Below are 15252 nucleotides of genomic sequence, written 5' to 3' on the forward strand. Positions count from 1 at the left end.
TGGTCCCAGGAGTCTGCGGGGGGGGGGGGGGGGGGCTGCTAGGCCCAAAACAGGGGGGGGGGTTGTGTGCACATGCACGGGGGGCAGGGTGTATGTGGGGGGGGGTTGTCATGCACACATTGCATTATGGGTGTTGGCACGTGCGTGCACTGTTGACATGCAACAACAAAAAGGTTAGCAATCCTTGCCCTATACTATTCGGGACAAATGAGAGCCATTGAAGAAAGATCTGATGCCGCAGAGCCCAAAATAGCTTGATATCTTAAAGCAGAAGTGAACAATTATTTGAGATTCAGAAGCTGCCTTTTGTTTTTTTGGGGAAAATTTATTCATTATTTATTCATTCATTTGATTGATGAACTTTATTTAATTTCATAGAATGCGGTGAGTCATTCAAATCTGGTAATTTCTGGGATTTCTTGATGTTCTCTGTGCTTAACGATTTTCTTCTAGGTGTTTCTTTTGCCAGGTTTGGTAACACTATCAGTGCAATGTTAATGAAGCATTTGCAGGAAAACCAACCAGAGAATACCAAGGTGCTGGCAGTTTAATCCCAAGCTGCATATATATTCTTTACTATTGAAATTTGATAATGTATATCAGGGGTGAAATGCTCTGAAGTCTGTTACTGGTTTGCTTTGCCCAAACCTGTAGTTAAAAAATGCTTTAAAAAGTTTTTTTTTAAAGTTCCCACGATCACGCAGCGCAGCTGATTGTTGTACAGCTGATCGTCGGAACTTTTTAAAACTTTTTGTAGCATTTTTAAACTACAGGTTCAGGTGAACCGGTAGCATTTCACCACTGATGTATATGGACAGGGTCTGGCTTGCCTAGTTTTTTTTTTTTTACAGGTTGGATGGGTAGCTCTTAAAAATATTAGACTACATTAGTTTTTCTTAAAAAGAGACGGGAACTAACACTACTGAATGTTGATAGTGTAAAAAGGCATTTCAGAGATCATGGGGGAAAAAAGGGCTGGAGGCCACGTGAAGCCATGGGGCTGCAAATTAACTCACCCTACTATTAACGGCTGGGTGACCTTGGGCCAGTCATTTTCTCTCAACCCTAAGAAGGAGGCAATGGCAAACCGCTTCTGAAAAACTTTGCCAAGAAAACTGCAAGGAACTGGTCCTAGCAGTCTCTAAGAATCAGATGTGATTGAATAGAAGGACCCACCCCTCCCAACATAAACACCATGTTTTAGGATTGAACACTTACAAATCCATCTGATGGTGATGCTGTCTATCCCTTTTCAACTTTTCAACTTTAATAAGATTTGTATGCCGCCCACTCCCTTGGGACTCTGGGTGGCTCACAACAAAAGTAAAAACATTTAAAAACTTTAAAAATACAATTATTAAAATTAATACATCATCCATTCAATCAAGTGGGGCTGGATATTAATCAACAGCCCCAGGCCTGCCGGAACAGCCAGGTCTTGGTCGCTTTACGAAAGGCCGGGAGAGTGGTGAAGGTCCGGATCTCTGCGGGTAGCTCGTTCCACAAGGCTGGTGCAGCTACAGAGAAGGCCCTCCCTCGGGGAGCCGCCAGCCGGCATTGTCCGGTTAACGGCACCCGGAGGAGGCCCAACCTGTGCGATCTTATTGTTTCTTTGGGAGGTGAATGGCAGGAGGCGGTCTCTCAGGTAGCCAGGTCCAATACCATGTAGGGCTTTAAAAGTAACGACTAGCACCTTGAAGCGGGTTCGGAGACCAATGGGAAGCCAGTGCAGCTCGCGGAGGATAGGTGTAACATGGGTGTATCTAGGTACACCCATTATCGCTCACGCGGCTGCATTCTGGACCAGTTGTAGTCTTCGAATACTCTTCAGGGACAGCCCCATGTAGAGTGCGTTACAGTAATCCCACTTTTTTCTAGCTTACCAAGGAGTAGGTTGTCCCTGTCAAATGCCTTGCTGAAGTCTAAGTGTATTATGTCCACAGCATTTTGCTGGTCTACTAATTTAGTCACTATGTCAAAGAATGAGATAAAATTGGTTTGGCATTATCTGTTTTTAACAAACCTGTGCTAACTTCTAGTTATTATTTTACTCATTTCTAGATGTTCGCAGATCTGTTTTTCGATGGTCTTTTCCAGAAGTCCTCTTTCTTATATATGACCATAATACCTGTTAAGACTTTTCTTCCAGTGAAATGTGATGCTTAGTTTTGATCAGATTTGAGCTGCACAGGTAGTTCTTCACTTACAACGGTTCATTTACCATCCAAAGTTACAAGGGTACTGAAAAAAGTGACTTACGCCTGTTTTACACAACAACCCTTTGTAGCATCCCCATCTGATCAAAATTCAGATGCTTGGCAACCAGTTCATACTTAACGACCATTGCTGTGTCCCAAGGTCATGGGGCAAAACTCAACAAATGTCTCACTTAGCAAGAGAAATGTTGGGCTCAATTGTGGACGTAGGTCGAGGACTACCTGTAGGCTTCTTCAGTCTGGGGAGAGCTTCTTAAGAGCTGATGATCCCGTTCTCCTTTCTTTTCTCTTCCACAGGTAGAGAGTTCTTTGTGGGTATTTCCAAATGGACCAATCACAGAGGAGCAGAGATGGTAGCTGATGCTTTTAGAGTGAGTTGACTTTCTTCGAATGGGCCATCCGCATAACCCAAAGATATATTTATACACGGATGCTGGTATACCCTGGATACTATTCTCAGTTTTTCTTCTCCTATAGATCTATGTTCTATATTGAACAGGGCCAATTTTGAGAGTGTCAGGGGGAAAACCTGATGGTGAGCATAGTTTACTTAATAACAATTTAACAGACAGCACACCACAAAACTCTCACTTTTAGAATTCAGAGGTTTATTAGAATTTAAAGCATAGCAAACATAGACCACTTAGATTAATCACTGACCTAGGCTTCCCCAGCAGCACAAGATGAGTCCTCATCCCGATAAACTCCTTTTATTTAATTTACAGTGAATTCCTCTCCAGCAGAGTCTCTCCTCTCCCACAGTCTTTCAAGATAGTTCACAATTACTGACCTTTATCAGGCTTGGAGAGTGGCCAAGCCGATATCTTTCAGATGTTGCAATACTTGGCAAGAATGCAGGGATTAATTAATTATCTCCTGCAAAGACCCCTCCCCTTTCACTCCTCTTTTATTCCCTATTGGAGGGCAACTGAATGAAATTAGCAGAGGGTTTTAATGGCCAGATACCCTTCCAGTCGCCAATGCGGAATTTTGTTCAGCAGATATATTCTCAGTGTGCCCAGAGAGAGAAATATCTGCCTCTACCTAGGATCGAACTTGCAGCCTCCTGATTGTGAGGTGAGAGCTCCACCTTTAGGCCTCCACACCACTCCAGGCTTACCCAAAGTGATCCATGATTGAAAGGATTCAACATTTTTGTACTACTCTAATTCCTATTCCAGAAGTCTGCCCGGACCCACCAGGAGATGTCTGAATAGAGTTGAATTCAGATATCTCATTGGTTTCCAAGTTGGGCTATTTGGTGATGGGCATTGAGACTCACTGGAGAAGAGCCTAATGCTGGGAAAGATGGAGGGCAAATGAAGAAGGGGACGACAGAGAATGAGGTGGCTGGGTGGAGTCACTGAAGCAGTGGGCATGAGCTTAAATGGACTCCAGAGGATGGTAGAGGACGGGACAGCCTGGAGGAATGTCGTCCATGGGGTCGCGATGGGCCGGACATGACTTCGCAACTAACAACAACAACATCATTGAAACCCAATAGTTCTCAGCGGGCCTCAAATTGTGAAGTGTGATTTATATATACTGTTCAAGTGAGGTTAAGGGTAAAATTGTACTAGGTAGGAGGTATGAAAGAGAAGAGGTGTTCTACAGAGGCCCCTGAATTTTTGCAGAAGCTCAAGCAATTTTCTTTTCCTGCAGGATTTTGCTGTATCTACCGTTCCTGTCTCGGGCATGTTGCATCTCCGCAGCTTCTGCAGCATGGCGGGACCTGACACTGTTGTCATTGGCAGCAGTGAAGTGGCCAAGAAAGCCATGAAGGTAATTCCTGGAACCCCCCAAGATCTTTTCCTTAAAAAGCCCTCAGGAACCCTTCTTCCATTCATCCCAGTCCCCAAAACGTCCTCGTCCCGGAATCCTTTGGGATTGGGCGGCCTATAAATTTATTAAATCTAATCTAATCGAATCGAATCTAATCTAATAGCCATCAATGCTGGCAAATTGTAGAGGACAAGGAATTTCTTGCAGATAAGTCATCCTCTTCGGAAGAGAAACAGAGCAAGCCAGCAGAGGCGGTCGCTGCTCCATTTCATGCACAAAGAAATGCAGTACTGGTAGTCCTCGACTTATGACCAGTTGCTTGAAGTTACAATACAGCCCAGATTCAAGTTCGGATGGCCATCCCTAATCCCCACAGTCACATGATCACATTTTGGGTGCTAGGCAACTGGTTAAACATTTACACGGTGGTTAGAGTTTAGTACTGCAGGCTACTTCTCCTGACTGCTGGCTACCAGCAATTTGACAGTTCGAATCCCACCAGGCTCAAGGATGACTCAGCCTTCCATCCTTCCGAGGTGGGTAAAATGAGGACCCGGATTGTTGGGGGCAAATATGCTGACTCTGTAAACCACTTAGAGAGGGGCTGTAAAACACTGTAAAGCGGTATATAATTTTAAGTGCTATTGCTGCAGCTACCTGCAGTCACAGGATGGTGATTTATGTTATTTTTTGTGAGGAACTGCAACACACACACACACACACACACACACACAAATCCCCATTGCAGACAATGGGTTCGTTTAACAATTGATCGGGGGGAGGAGGGGAAATCGGGTCAGCTCTATGATGACCTGCTTAACAACTGGCATAACGTATGACCATAATCCTGCTCCAATTACGGTTGTAAGTTGAGGCCTACCTGTAAGCTCCACAGAAAATTCTGTCCCATCTCTGACAGGCAAGGGGGGGGGAAAGCTTTTTTGGGGGGGGGGGGTATTTTCAAAGTTGCGGCCATTTATTCCAACACAAAGCAGACTAGCCACTTTGCTTGTTTCTTGGACGCTTCGGAGGTTGGCTAAATAAAGCTTAAGTGTGGGTTGCTGCCCACCCAAGACAGCATGACTTTCCCAGAATAGCTGTTCCAGTTTCTCAAGCAAAGTCCTGTCAGTGATAATCATCTCCCGCACCCATTATTCAAGAGATATACTGACGGGAAGATTTAATTTTGTTTTCGCAATTAGTTAGTATTCACAGCCTCTTCCTCCATGAATCTCTCCCTATCGGAGGCTGCTTTGGGTTTTATTGTTCGATTAAAAAAAAAAGAACAGGCTGAAGCTTTTTATAAATAAATAGTTTCCAAATGTCTTTGCTGAGGTACATTCTGCGAAATAATCCTGCTTCAGGGGGAGATTGGCTTGTCCTCACGGACCTGAATTGACCACTGATCTGGTTCTTTTACAAACAAGTAGTCCTCAATGTGGGATGCGATGGCTCAGTGGCTAAGACGCTGAGCTTGTTGACCAGAAAGGTTAGCAGTTTGGAGGTTTGAATCCCTAGCACTGCGTAATGGAGTGAGCTCCCGTTACTTGTCTCAGCTTCTGCCAACCTAGCAGTTCGAAAGCACGTAAAAATGCAAGTAGAAGAAGTAGGAACCACCTTTGGTGGGAAGGTAACAGCGTTCTGTGCCCCTTCGGCATTTAATCATGCCGGCCACATGACCACGGAGACATCTTCGGACAGCGCTGGCTCTTCAGCTTTGAAATAGAGATGAACACTGCCCCCGAGAGTCGGGAATGACTAGCACATCTGTGTGAGGGGAACCTTTACCTAGTCTTCAGTGTATAACTACCATTGAGCCTCAAATTCCCATTGTTAAGCGAGATAGCTGTTAAGTGAGTTTTGCCCCATTTTACCTTTTTTGCTAAGGTTGTTGAGTGACTCACTGCCGTTGTTAAACAGTAACAGGGTTGTTAAAGGGAACCTGGCTTCCCCAATGACTTTGCTTGTTGGAAGGTCGCCAATGAAGATCACATGATTTCCGGGAACTCTGACCATCGTAAATATGAGCCAGTTGCCAAGCAGCCAAATTTTGATCACAAGACCATGGGGGATGTGGCAACTGTTGTAAGTGTGAAAAATGGTTGTAAGTCACTTTTTCCAATGCCGTTGTAACTTCGAACAGTCACTAAATGAACTGTTGTAACTCAAGGACTACCTGGGTCTGATTTAGGAAGGCAGTTTTGTTCAGTTTCCCTCAGAATTCAGGCTGTGTAAGAAAAAGGAAAGTTGGAAATGAACCAAAGGTGCTTTTTTTTCCCAAGAGGCAACTGGACTTCCTGGGTTTTCTTTGAAGACGTTTTCGCTTCTCATCCAAGAAGCTTCTTCAACCCTTCTTCAAAGAGAAGGTTTTCTTCTTCAAAGAAAAACCAGAAAGTCCAGTTGCTTCTTGAAAAAAAAAGCATCTTTGGGACAACCATGATCTGGATGACTGAGAATCTCCATAGACATCTGGAAATGAACCAGTTCAAGAAAATGTGGCATGAGGATGGATAGTGGAGACAAAATGAAAATTAAGTTTTCAACGCAGTCTTGATTTCTTGCCTGGACTACTGCAACGCTCTCTACATGGAGCTGCCCTTGAAGAGCACCCGGAGGCTTCAGCTGATCCAGAATGCGGGTTATGTTGGGGGTACCTAGGTGCTCCCATGTTACACCCCTTTTAGGCGGCCTGCACTGGTTGCTGGTTGTTTTCCGGGTGCGATTCAAGGTGTTAATTATGACCTTTAAAGCGCTCCATGGCTTAGGCCCACCTGCGAGACCACCTACTGCCACCGGTAGCCTCCCACCGTCCAGTGTGATCCCACAGAGTTGGCCTCCTCAGGGTGCCGTCGCCCAGGCAGTGTTGGCTAGCGACCCCCAGGGGAGAGCCTTCTCTGTGGGAGCGCCTTCCCTCTGGAATGAGCTGCCCGCAGAGCTTCACATAATCCCCGACCTCCGATCCTTCCGACGAGCCCTAAAAAGTTGGCTTTTCCAGCAAGGTAGCCTGGCCTGAACAGAATAAAATAATTGTTAATTTTAATCTAATTTGTAAAATTTTATCGTTAATATTAATTGGGTTTGTTTTGGACACTTTATTTAATTTCCTTTTTAACTTTTGTAATATGTGTTTTTATTAAATGTTGTATGCCGCCCTGAGTACTTTGGGAGAAGGGTGGCATATAAATCCAATAAACAAACAAATAATTAGAGCTGTAGATGAGTTGAATTCCATTAAATACTCCCCCTCTTTTTTTTCTGAAGACCATGGAGCAATTAACTGATCACCACTACGAAACGCTGACAGTTCCTGATGACCCAGCTGCTAATTGTATCTATGCTCGTCTGGGGCAGAAGAGTAGTGTTCTTTTGCATCGCAGCACTGAAGAATATCCAAACAGCGTGCAAGTAAGACAAAGGGGAGACTTGGGTCTCATGGAAGGATGGGAACGCTTGTAGTGGAGGGCTTTTGGGAACACAGTGGGGGCTATCTGCAGCATTTGATTGATTGATTGAGTGAGTGATAGTTTAAGTTGTTTTGAATCCTAATGACCACAGAGGTGGACGTTCTCCAGAATTATTGCAGGACTTGTAAAGGTGCACCCATCACCACTGCTGGTCATCCTCTTTCTTTCACTTTTCCCATAATTACCAATTTCTCAAAACAAAAAAACCCCTCTTACTCAAGGAAAGCTCTTCTAGTCCCACCTTAGGTGATGACTTTGGGCCAGACACTCTGTCAGGGTTCCAAATAGCATCCAAAATTAAATCAGAATCCGAGGCAAAGGAGTCCTCTAAGTTCCCATTTATTAAAAGAGCCATGTTGGCACATCTGGGAAAACCTGAATCTGAAAGCTTCCAGGTTTTCCCACCCAGTTGAAAGTTTAAGATCCTGCCCCCACAAGTCCATCACATGGTCCAATCTCTACTGTCACACTGGCAGTTTCCACCCATCCATTTCCGGCCAGGTACAGAGACAAAGATGACCTTGAGTTTCTAAGAAGAATGCTATTATGGCTACATATCACCCAACTCTATATAATCCTCCCTCACATTTTCCCACAGTAGAAAATGAATAGTAGAAAGTGGGGCAGGCCTGAAGTCCAAAAGAAAGAGGGCTTGCAGACCTGACACACACACTCTCAGCCCAACCCACCTCATGGGATTGTTGTTGTGGGGTAACATAGGAGGAGGAAGGAGTATTAGGAATGTTCTCTGCCTTGAGTTATTTATAAAAATGATAAAGGCAGGCTAAAAAAAAACCACTCTGTCAGAACATACATGAAAATTACTTAATCTCCTAACGCTTGGACAGGCTCAACTATAGTTTCAACAGGCAAACTATGAGCATCCTAGACCAAGCTAAATCCAAAAATTCTAGGGAATTCCTCAGACAAATCATCCACCACAGAGATAAACCACATTTAAACACTATTCAAAAAAGGCAATAAAAAGCTAAGAAAAGAACAAAAATTGTACATTGCCATGAGTCATTGCCAGGAGATGGGTGGTTCAGAAATGTGATGACGATAGACAGACAAACAGATGTAGAGGGAGGGAGAGACGGGGGGAGAGGACTAGAACATATCCTTTCTAGCAACCAACATCCAGATAAGCAGGGATTAATAGCAGACAAACAATGAAGTAGAAAATACTTTTCAAGAAACTACTAAGGAGAAAACTATAACCCCACCAACACTCGCAGGACAAGCTACTCAGAGGTGGGTTGCTCCCGGATCGGCGAACCAGTAGTAGTGGCAGCGAGAGGCTCCACCCTCCCACCTGGATGCTTCTGCGCATAAACACACGCGAACCAATAGTAAAAAAAAAGGAAACTCACCACTGTAGCTACTGTATATAAACCAGAGAGCAAAGTGTACACTCTGTTGCTGATAATGTTCCCTAGTCATATAATGAAACCTCTGCAAGCAAACAACCAAATTCAGAGAGCACCAAGCCCCCCCCCCCTCAGTTCAATCCTGAGGCACAAATAATTCTCTTCTATTGGGACACATTTTGAAATATCAGAAAGGTATCATACTGTGCATCCTCAAATACCAGTGTATACTCAGAAAGCTCCCTGGAGCCCATTACACTTTGTTAAAAAAATAAATTAAATAGGAAACTGGCAGAGTGAAAATGAGATGCGTTAGAGGCATTGGTATGATCCCTGCAGTCAATCCCCAGGCAGCCTGCCAAGATCAAGGAAGCAAGAAGCGCAGATCTCTATAAGGCCTCTTACTCTTGGTCTGGAAAAGGTGAAAAAAAATGACATAGTTTATTTAAGGGCACAGGCTTCCATGGACTGCAAGTCACCTCATCCAACCCACTGTTTGTTGAGATCTTGTGAGATAACCCGAGACCTTTTAATGTAAATGAGTTCAGCAATCTCTTGATCCATTTTGATGTTTCAGCAGAATTCTGGGAGTTTCACACATCTTCAAGTAGCCAAGAGAACAGAATAACAGAGTTGGAAGGGACCTTGGAGGTGTCAGCGTTCCAAGTGTCATGCAGAATTAAATCAGAGTCCAAGGCAAAACGATCCTTAAAAGTTCCAATTTAATAAGTCAGACATCTTGGCATATCTGTGGAATCCCAATTCTGGAGGTTACCTAGGATTCCCACCAAGTTGAAAGTTTATGATCTTGTCCCCACACCCACAAATCCATCACATGGTCCAATCTTCTTCAGCCACGGTGGCATCTCCACCCAGCTGGTTCCGGTCAGGTGCAGTGGTGCGGAGACAAAAGATGACCTTGGCTTCTAGAAAAGAATGACAACAACACATTCCACCATTCTACTCCTTTCTATTCCCCCTCCCAACTACTACACTAATGAAACAGCACAGTGAAATAATAGAAAGTGTGGCAGGCCAAAGATCCTAAAAGGGATATAATTGCAGGCCTGACAGGAGGTCTTCTAGTCCAACCTCCTGGTTGAACGGGAAGCCCTATACCAGTGAACCTTTTTGGTACTGAGTGTGTGAGGATGCATGAGGGGAGCACCAAAAACTGGAAGAGCAGCTCCCTGGCGCACATGCGGGAATGCTGGAAACCAGAAGAGCAGTTCCCTGGCGCGCATGTGCACACCAGGAAGCTGAGCTTCTGGTTTCCAATGTGCACATACTGGTCACCCAGTCTTCCAGTTTCTGGTGTCTCTGAAATCAATTGCGTTGCGAGTGCCTTGTGAGAAAGTTTGAGATTGCTACATCTCAAAATGTCAAGTATGGCTCCAGTTCAGAAAATATGGTGTGTTCCTGCTTAAAAGAGCCGAGTCAGGAGGGGTTGAATTTCTAAAGAGAAATAACACATTTCTGTTTTGCTTGTGTTCTTAGCCTTTTCAGAAGCTTCCAGATTACACCCTGATCCCTGCGGCGTGCACAGAAGTAGCCAAACTTGGTGGGACTCTCACTTCCTGCTCTCTTCTCATCAACAAGAAGCTGGAGATCTAGTGCCTATAGATCCACACAAAAATACAGGTTCCCCCAGTCCCTGGAGCCTTTTCCTTGTTTTCTTTGTGCAGAGCAATGTAGCTTTTTTTCCCCCTCTCCACTTCCTTACGGAGCAGAGTGCTGCCCTAATTCCCACCTCGGCTAATTGGCTCACATTTAAATTTGGCATCCGTTTCTCTCTTAATTTACATTGGACCTTCTCCCCCTCACCAAGTCCTACCTCTCTTTACTTTCTCTCATTACCTTTGTTTATGTTACCCTTTAGAACACGGGTGTCAAACTCAAGGCCCGGGGACCAGATCCAGCCCACGGGGTGCTTAGATCTGGCCCACTGGGCTGCCCTGTTAATAGTGAAGGATCGGCCCGCAATGCCTCTGCCAGCAAAAACGGAGCTCGGGAGGGCCGCGTGCTCCGTTTTCGCTGGCAGAGGTTTGCAGGAGCCCATCCCAGCTGAAAATGGAGCTCTGGAGCCCATTTTCACTGACAGAGCTCTCAGGCCGCCACAAGCGCCCCTGACACGAGGGACATCATGCTGGCCACGCCCCCTGGCCACGCCCCCCAGCCCCCCGCCAAAGTCAAACACAGCCTTGATGTGGCTCTAAATGAAATTGAGTTAGACATGCCTGCTTTAGAAATATTTTTTTACCCTGGCATAGATAAGGGTTTATATCTCTTGCTCCCCAAACTTAATAAAAGCCACATCAGGAAGCTTGGCCCTTCAGCAGTTCGTCAGTAACTCCGATTTTAATAAGGTTCTCAAATTTTCAACCCCACTTGGACGATTTAAGATTAACAGTGGTGCGTTCTTCTTGTTCTTCTTGTGCTTCTTCTTCTTCTTCTTCTTCTTCTTCTTCTTCTTCTTCGTCTTCTTCTTCTTCTTCTTCTTCGTCAATGGGAGGATTTTGTGGGACAAGATTATTGCAATAGATCCTGAGATATAGTTTTGGGCAGCCTTTTTGGGAAGATCCTTAGGAGCTTCCACCGTGAAGTCTGCATCCAAAATGGTGGCCAAAATAGGACCTTTGTTTTTCTCTCTTTCTCTATCATTATATTAGTTTTGGAGAAGAGAGGTATTCATGTAGCCAAGGTCTGCTTGTGATTGTTATTGCAAGCGATCTTTGACACGTTTGGCAGACAGATGATCTTCCATTGTTAGAGAACTGGATAATTCTAATACTTTTGCTATTACAGGTTAGGAGCAGGGGTGGGTTTAGCAACTGGTTCTCTGCCCGATTGCTGAGTGGGCATGGCCATGGTAGCTGTGGCCTACTCGGCCTCCTGCACCATGGAGGGGGGACCTTTTCGCTCTCCTCAGGCTCCGGAGGCTTTCTTTGAGCCTCCGGGAGGGTGAAAATGGCCTCCCCCTGGCTCTGGACTGGAGGCTGGAAACGGGCCCATTTCCAGACTTCCGGAACTTCAGGGAGGCCCCGTTTTTCACCCTCCCAGAGCCTCCACGCAGGCCCTGCACTTACCTAACATCCAAAACGGGCCGTGTGGAGACTCCTGGGAGGGGCAGAGTGGGCGGGGCCAGCCAGTTCCTGCAACTACTAGTTTAGTGAACCAGATGCAAAGTTCGGTTCACCCGAACCGGCTGAATCCCACCCATGATTAGGAGGCATCCCTAACCGGTAATGGTGGAAATCTAACACTTCATATGTCCTGGCAGAAGTCTCAGTGGTGAGGAAGGTCCACATGACCTTCGGTGCCTCTGAAATGTTCTCAAAAAATTTCACCAGTAGCAATAGAGGAGAATATCTGCAGCTCAGGGTTGAACTGAGGAATGCTTGGTGTTCTCTGAGTTTGGTTGTTTCTTGCTGACATTTCATTACCCGAGCAGGTTACATCATCAGTTGGGCAATGAAACATCTGCAAGTAGGCAACCAAGCTCAGAGAACACCAAGGACTCCACAACTTCATAAATGGTATCTTATATCTCTGCTTAGCCTGCTGTATAGCATGGTGCTTTTAATTTCGGGGATTCTGAGAGTGTAGAGTGATTCTCCACTGTTTTCCCAGCTCACAACAGTTTTCCTTCATGCCACTTATGTGAAAACTCACAAAACTAAAGTCATCAACCGAGGAGACATTTCCTTCAACACCACCACATTATATATTTGTTTAATGTGGATAAGGGGCACTTGTAGCAATGTTCTTGAGAACAATTCTGCTGATGATCAGTTCTAGGAGCCTAGATGATTCACTCACCGCCTCTTTTACCTCCTCTGTGGAATCAGTTTTTTTAAAAAGTAATAAATAAAAGACTGCCAACAACTCAATTTCTTAATGGGTCTCCCTTCTTTGGTTTCATTCTTAGATTTTTAGTTCACCCTACCATCGTCCAAATGAAGAGCTTCCATTTTTAACAGCATCCTTTTATACAATTAATCCTTGACTTATTTCCACAAATGAGCCCAACATTTCGGTTGCTAAGCAAGATGTTTGTTAAGTGGATTTTGTCCCATTTTTCAACCTTTCTCGCCACAGGTGTTAACCGAATCACTTGCGGTCGTTCAGTTAATTACACAAGTGAATCTGGCTTCCCCATTGACTTTGCTTGTGAGAAGGTTGCAAAATGTGATCACAGGACCCAGGACACTGCAACGGTCACAGATACATGCCAGTTGCCAAGGGTCTGGATTTTGGTCACATGACCATGGGTATCAGAGGTTTAGTAAAACCGGTTCGTCAAATCTACCAAACCAGTTAGAAGAGGTTCCACCAGTGCACCCAGAAAGCAGGCCACACCTACAGAAGAGGTTCCAAAATTTTTTGAAACCCACCACTGATGGGTATGCTAAAAGGGTAATTGTGAAAAATTGTTATTTTTTTCAGCGCAGTTACTAAATGAATGATTGTAAGTCAAGGGCTACCTCAGTAAGGTTTTTTCCCCCAGTTTTCTTTCTAATAAATCACGGTGTCCCCTAACACTTCGAAGAGCAAAATAAAAGGAGATGGCTATTGGATAGCCTTCAAGACCAGCCCCACGGAGGAAGGGTGTGTTACACAGAATTCAATTGTCACAACCCCCTTTCTTCCATTTTGAACACTTGCCAGGGTCTTCCTCAAAATATTAGCTGGAAAATGGCTTTGGGAGCTATTTGCAGTATATAATAGGGTATTTTCTAACAGGAACTTTCTGATAGTGAGAACAATCAACCAATGGAACAGCTTTGCCTTTGGAGGTTGTGGGAGCTTCATCACTTGAGACTTTCAAGAAAAGACTGGACTGCCATTTGTCAGAAATGGTGTAGGGTCTCCTGCTTGAGTGGGGGGGGGATTTGGACTAGACCTATAAGGTCCCTTCCAACTGTTAATCTGTTAAATCTGTTAATCTGTTAAATTTTCAGAATTGATATATGAAAAGAGCTAATTATCCAAATTGAGAGAATGTACGCATGAGGTAGGCCTAATGAGGAAGTGCTATATCGACTTGAAAGTCAGCAAAATAGGAATGGAAACAGAAATAGGGGGGGATTTCTTCTTGTAAGATTTCCTTTTCAGTTGAGGTTATTTTATGATTCAAGTTCATCTTCCGTTCAAGTTAGAATATATGATATCAAATATTTGCCAAACTTGGCTTTTCATGTACTACTACTTTTTTTTTTTGTACTAGGAAGGAAGAACAAAGTTCTCGCTTTGTAAACATTAGAGGAAAATTTCAAGTGGGTAAAGAAATCGAAACTTCCATCTGTAGGATGCCTGGATGGTAATCAGTGATCCAATATTATAAGAACGGTTAATCCAATTTGTGTTGTTTTTTTCTTGGAATATCTCCATTGCTACAGCCACTTTCTTTTAGAAAGAGAAATAAAACTCCTTAAACCAACTGCCAGTTCATTTCCAAGTGCAAGTGGTCCTCAACTTGCAACAGTTTGTTTAGTGACCGTTCAAAGTCATAATGGCACTGAACAAAGTGACTTATGATTGGTTTTTACACTTACGACCATTGCAACATCCCCATGCTCACACAGTCAAAATTCAGATGCCTTGGCAACTGGTTCATATTTATGACGCTTGCTGTGCCCCAGGATCATGTGATTGACTTTTGTTACCTTCTGACAAACAGTCAACGTGAAAGCCATATCCACTTAATATCTGTGCCACTAATTCAACAACTGAAGGGATTCACTTCAGTTGTTAAATGGGACAACATTCACTTAACAACACTCTTGCTTAGCAGCATAAAGCTTAGACTTAATTGTGGTCGAGGACTACATATAAAAAGGTAAAGGTTCCCCTGTCCAGTCATATCCATCTCTACGGCACGGCTGCTCATCTTCGTTTCTTAGCCGAGGGAGCCAGCGTTGTCCGAAGAAATTCCTGTGGTCATATAGCCATGCTGGCTATGCACCAAAGACCCACGGAACTCTCTTACCTTCCCACCAAACGGGGAATCCTATTTATCTACTTGTATTTGTATGTTCTCGTATTTATAGTAATTCCACGTGAAATATGGTAAAGGAAACATTAACCATTACACCACTACAACTTGTGTCCCACTCTTCGAGATCTGCCTTATTATCCCTTCGCCATTGATCTGTCTCACAACAGCATGGATTCAGGTGGTATTCACTTACCTTCTCTACCAGTTCGCAAATGTGAGCGTGCACGCTCAGCCTTCTGCGCATGTGCTTTAGCTACAAAGGGGCCCTAAATGGGATGCCACTGAGCTGGGGCGGGTGGGCCGGGCCACCCGCGATTTCCGCTACCAATTCGGGTGAACTGGTATGAACTGGCACAATATCACCTCTGGTTCAGCTGTCTTCAATGCCACCCCAGATCTTCAGAACATGATTTCCATTGAAG

General features: G+C 44.4%; 1 protein-coding gene across 1 annotated transcript in view; it reads left to right on the forward strand.

Annotated features, from left to right (window-relative positions):
* The window catches only part of LOC116503837 (N(G),N(G)-dimethylarginine dimethylaminohydrolase 1-like), a 39718-nt gene extending 28120 nt beyond the window's left edge, over positions 1 to 11598 (forward strand). Inside the window, exons 4-7 of the mRNA XM_032210501.1 lie at positions 2514 to 2587; positions 3879 to 3998; positions 7260 to 7403; positions 10330 to 11598. Of these exons, the coding sequence (XP_032066392.1) occupies positions 2514 to 2587; positions 3879 to 3998; positions 7260 to 7403; positions 10330 to 10446 (455 nt within the window). The 3' untranslated portion in view covers positions 10447 to 11598. The remainder of the gene's footprint in view (positions 1 to 2513; positions 2588 to 3878; positions 3999 to 7259; positions 7404 to 10329) is intronic.
* The last annotated feature ends 3654 nt before the right edge of the window (positions 11599 to 15252 follow it).

Source organism: Thamnophis elegans, chromosome 2, assembly GCF_009769535.1.
Source record: "Thamnophis elegans isolate rThaEle1 chromosome 2, rThaEle1.pri, whole genome shotgun sequence".
NCBI lineage: Eukaryota > Metazoa > Chordata > Lepidosauria > Squamata > Colubridae > Thamnophis > Thamnophis elegans.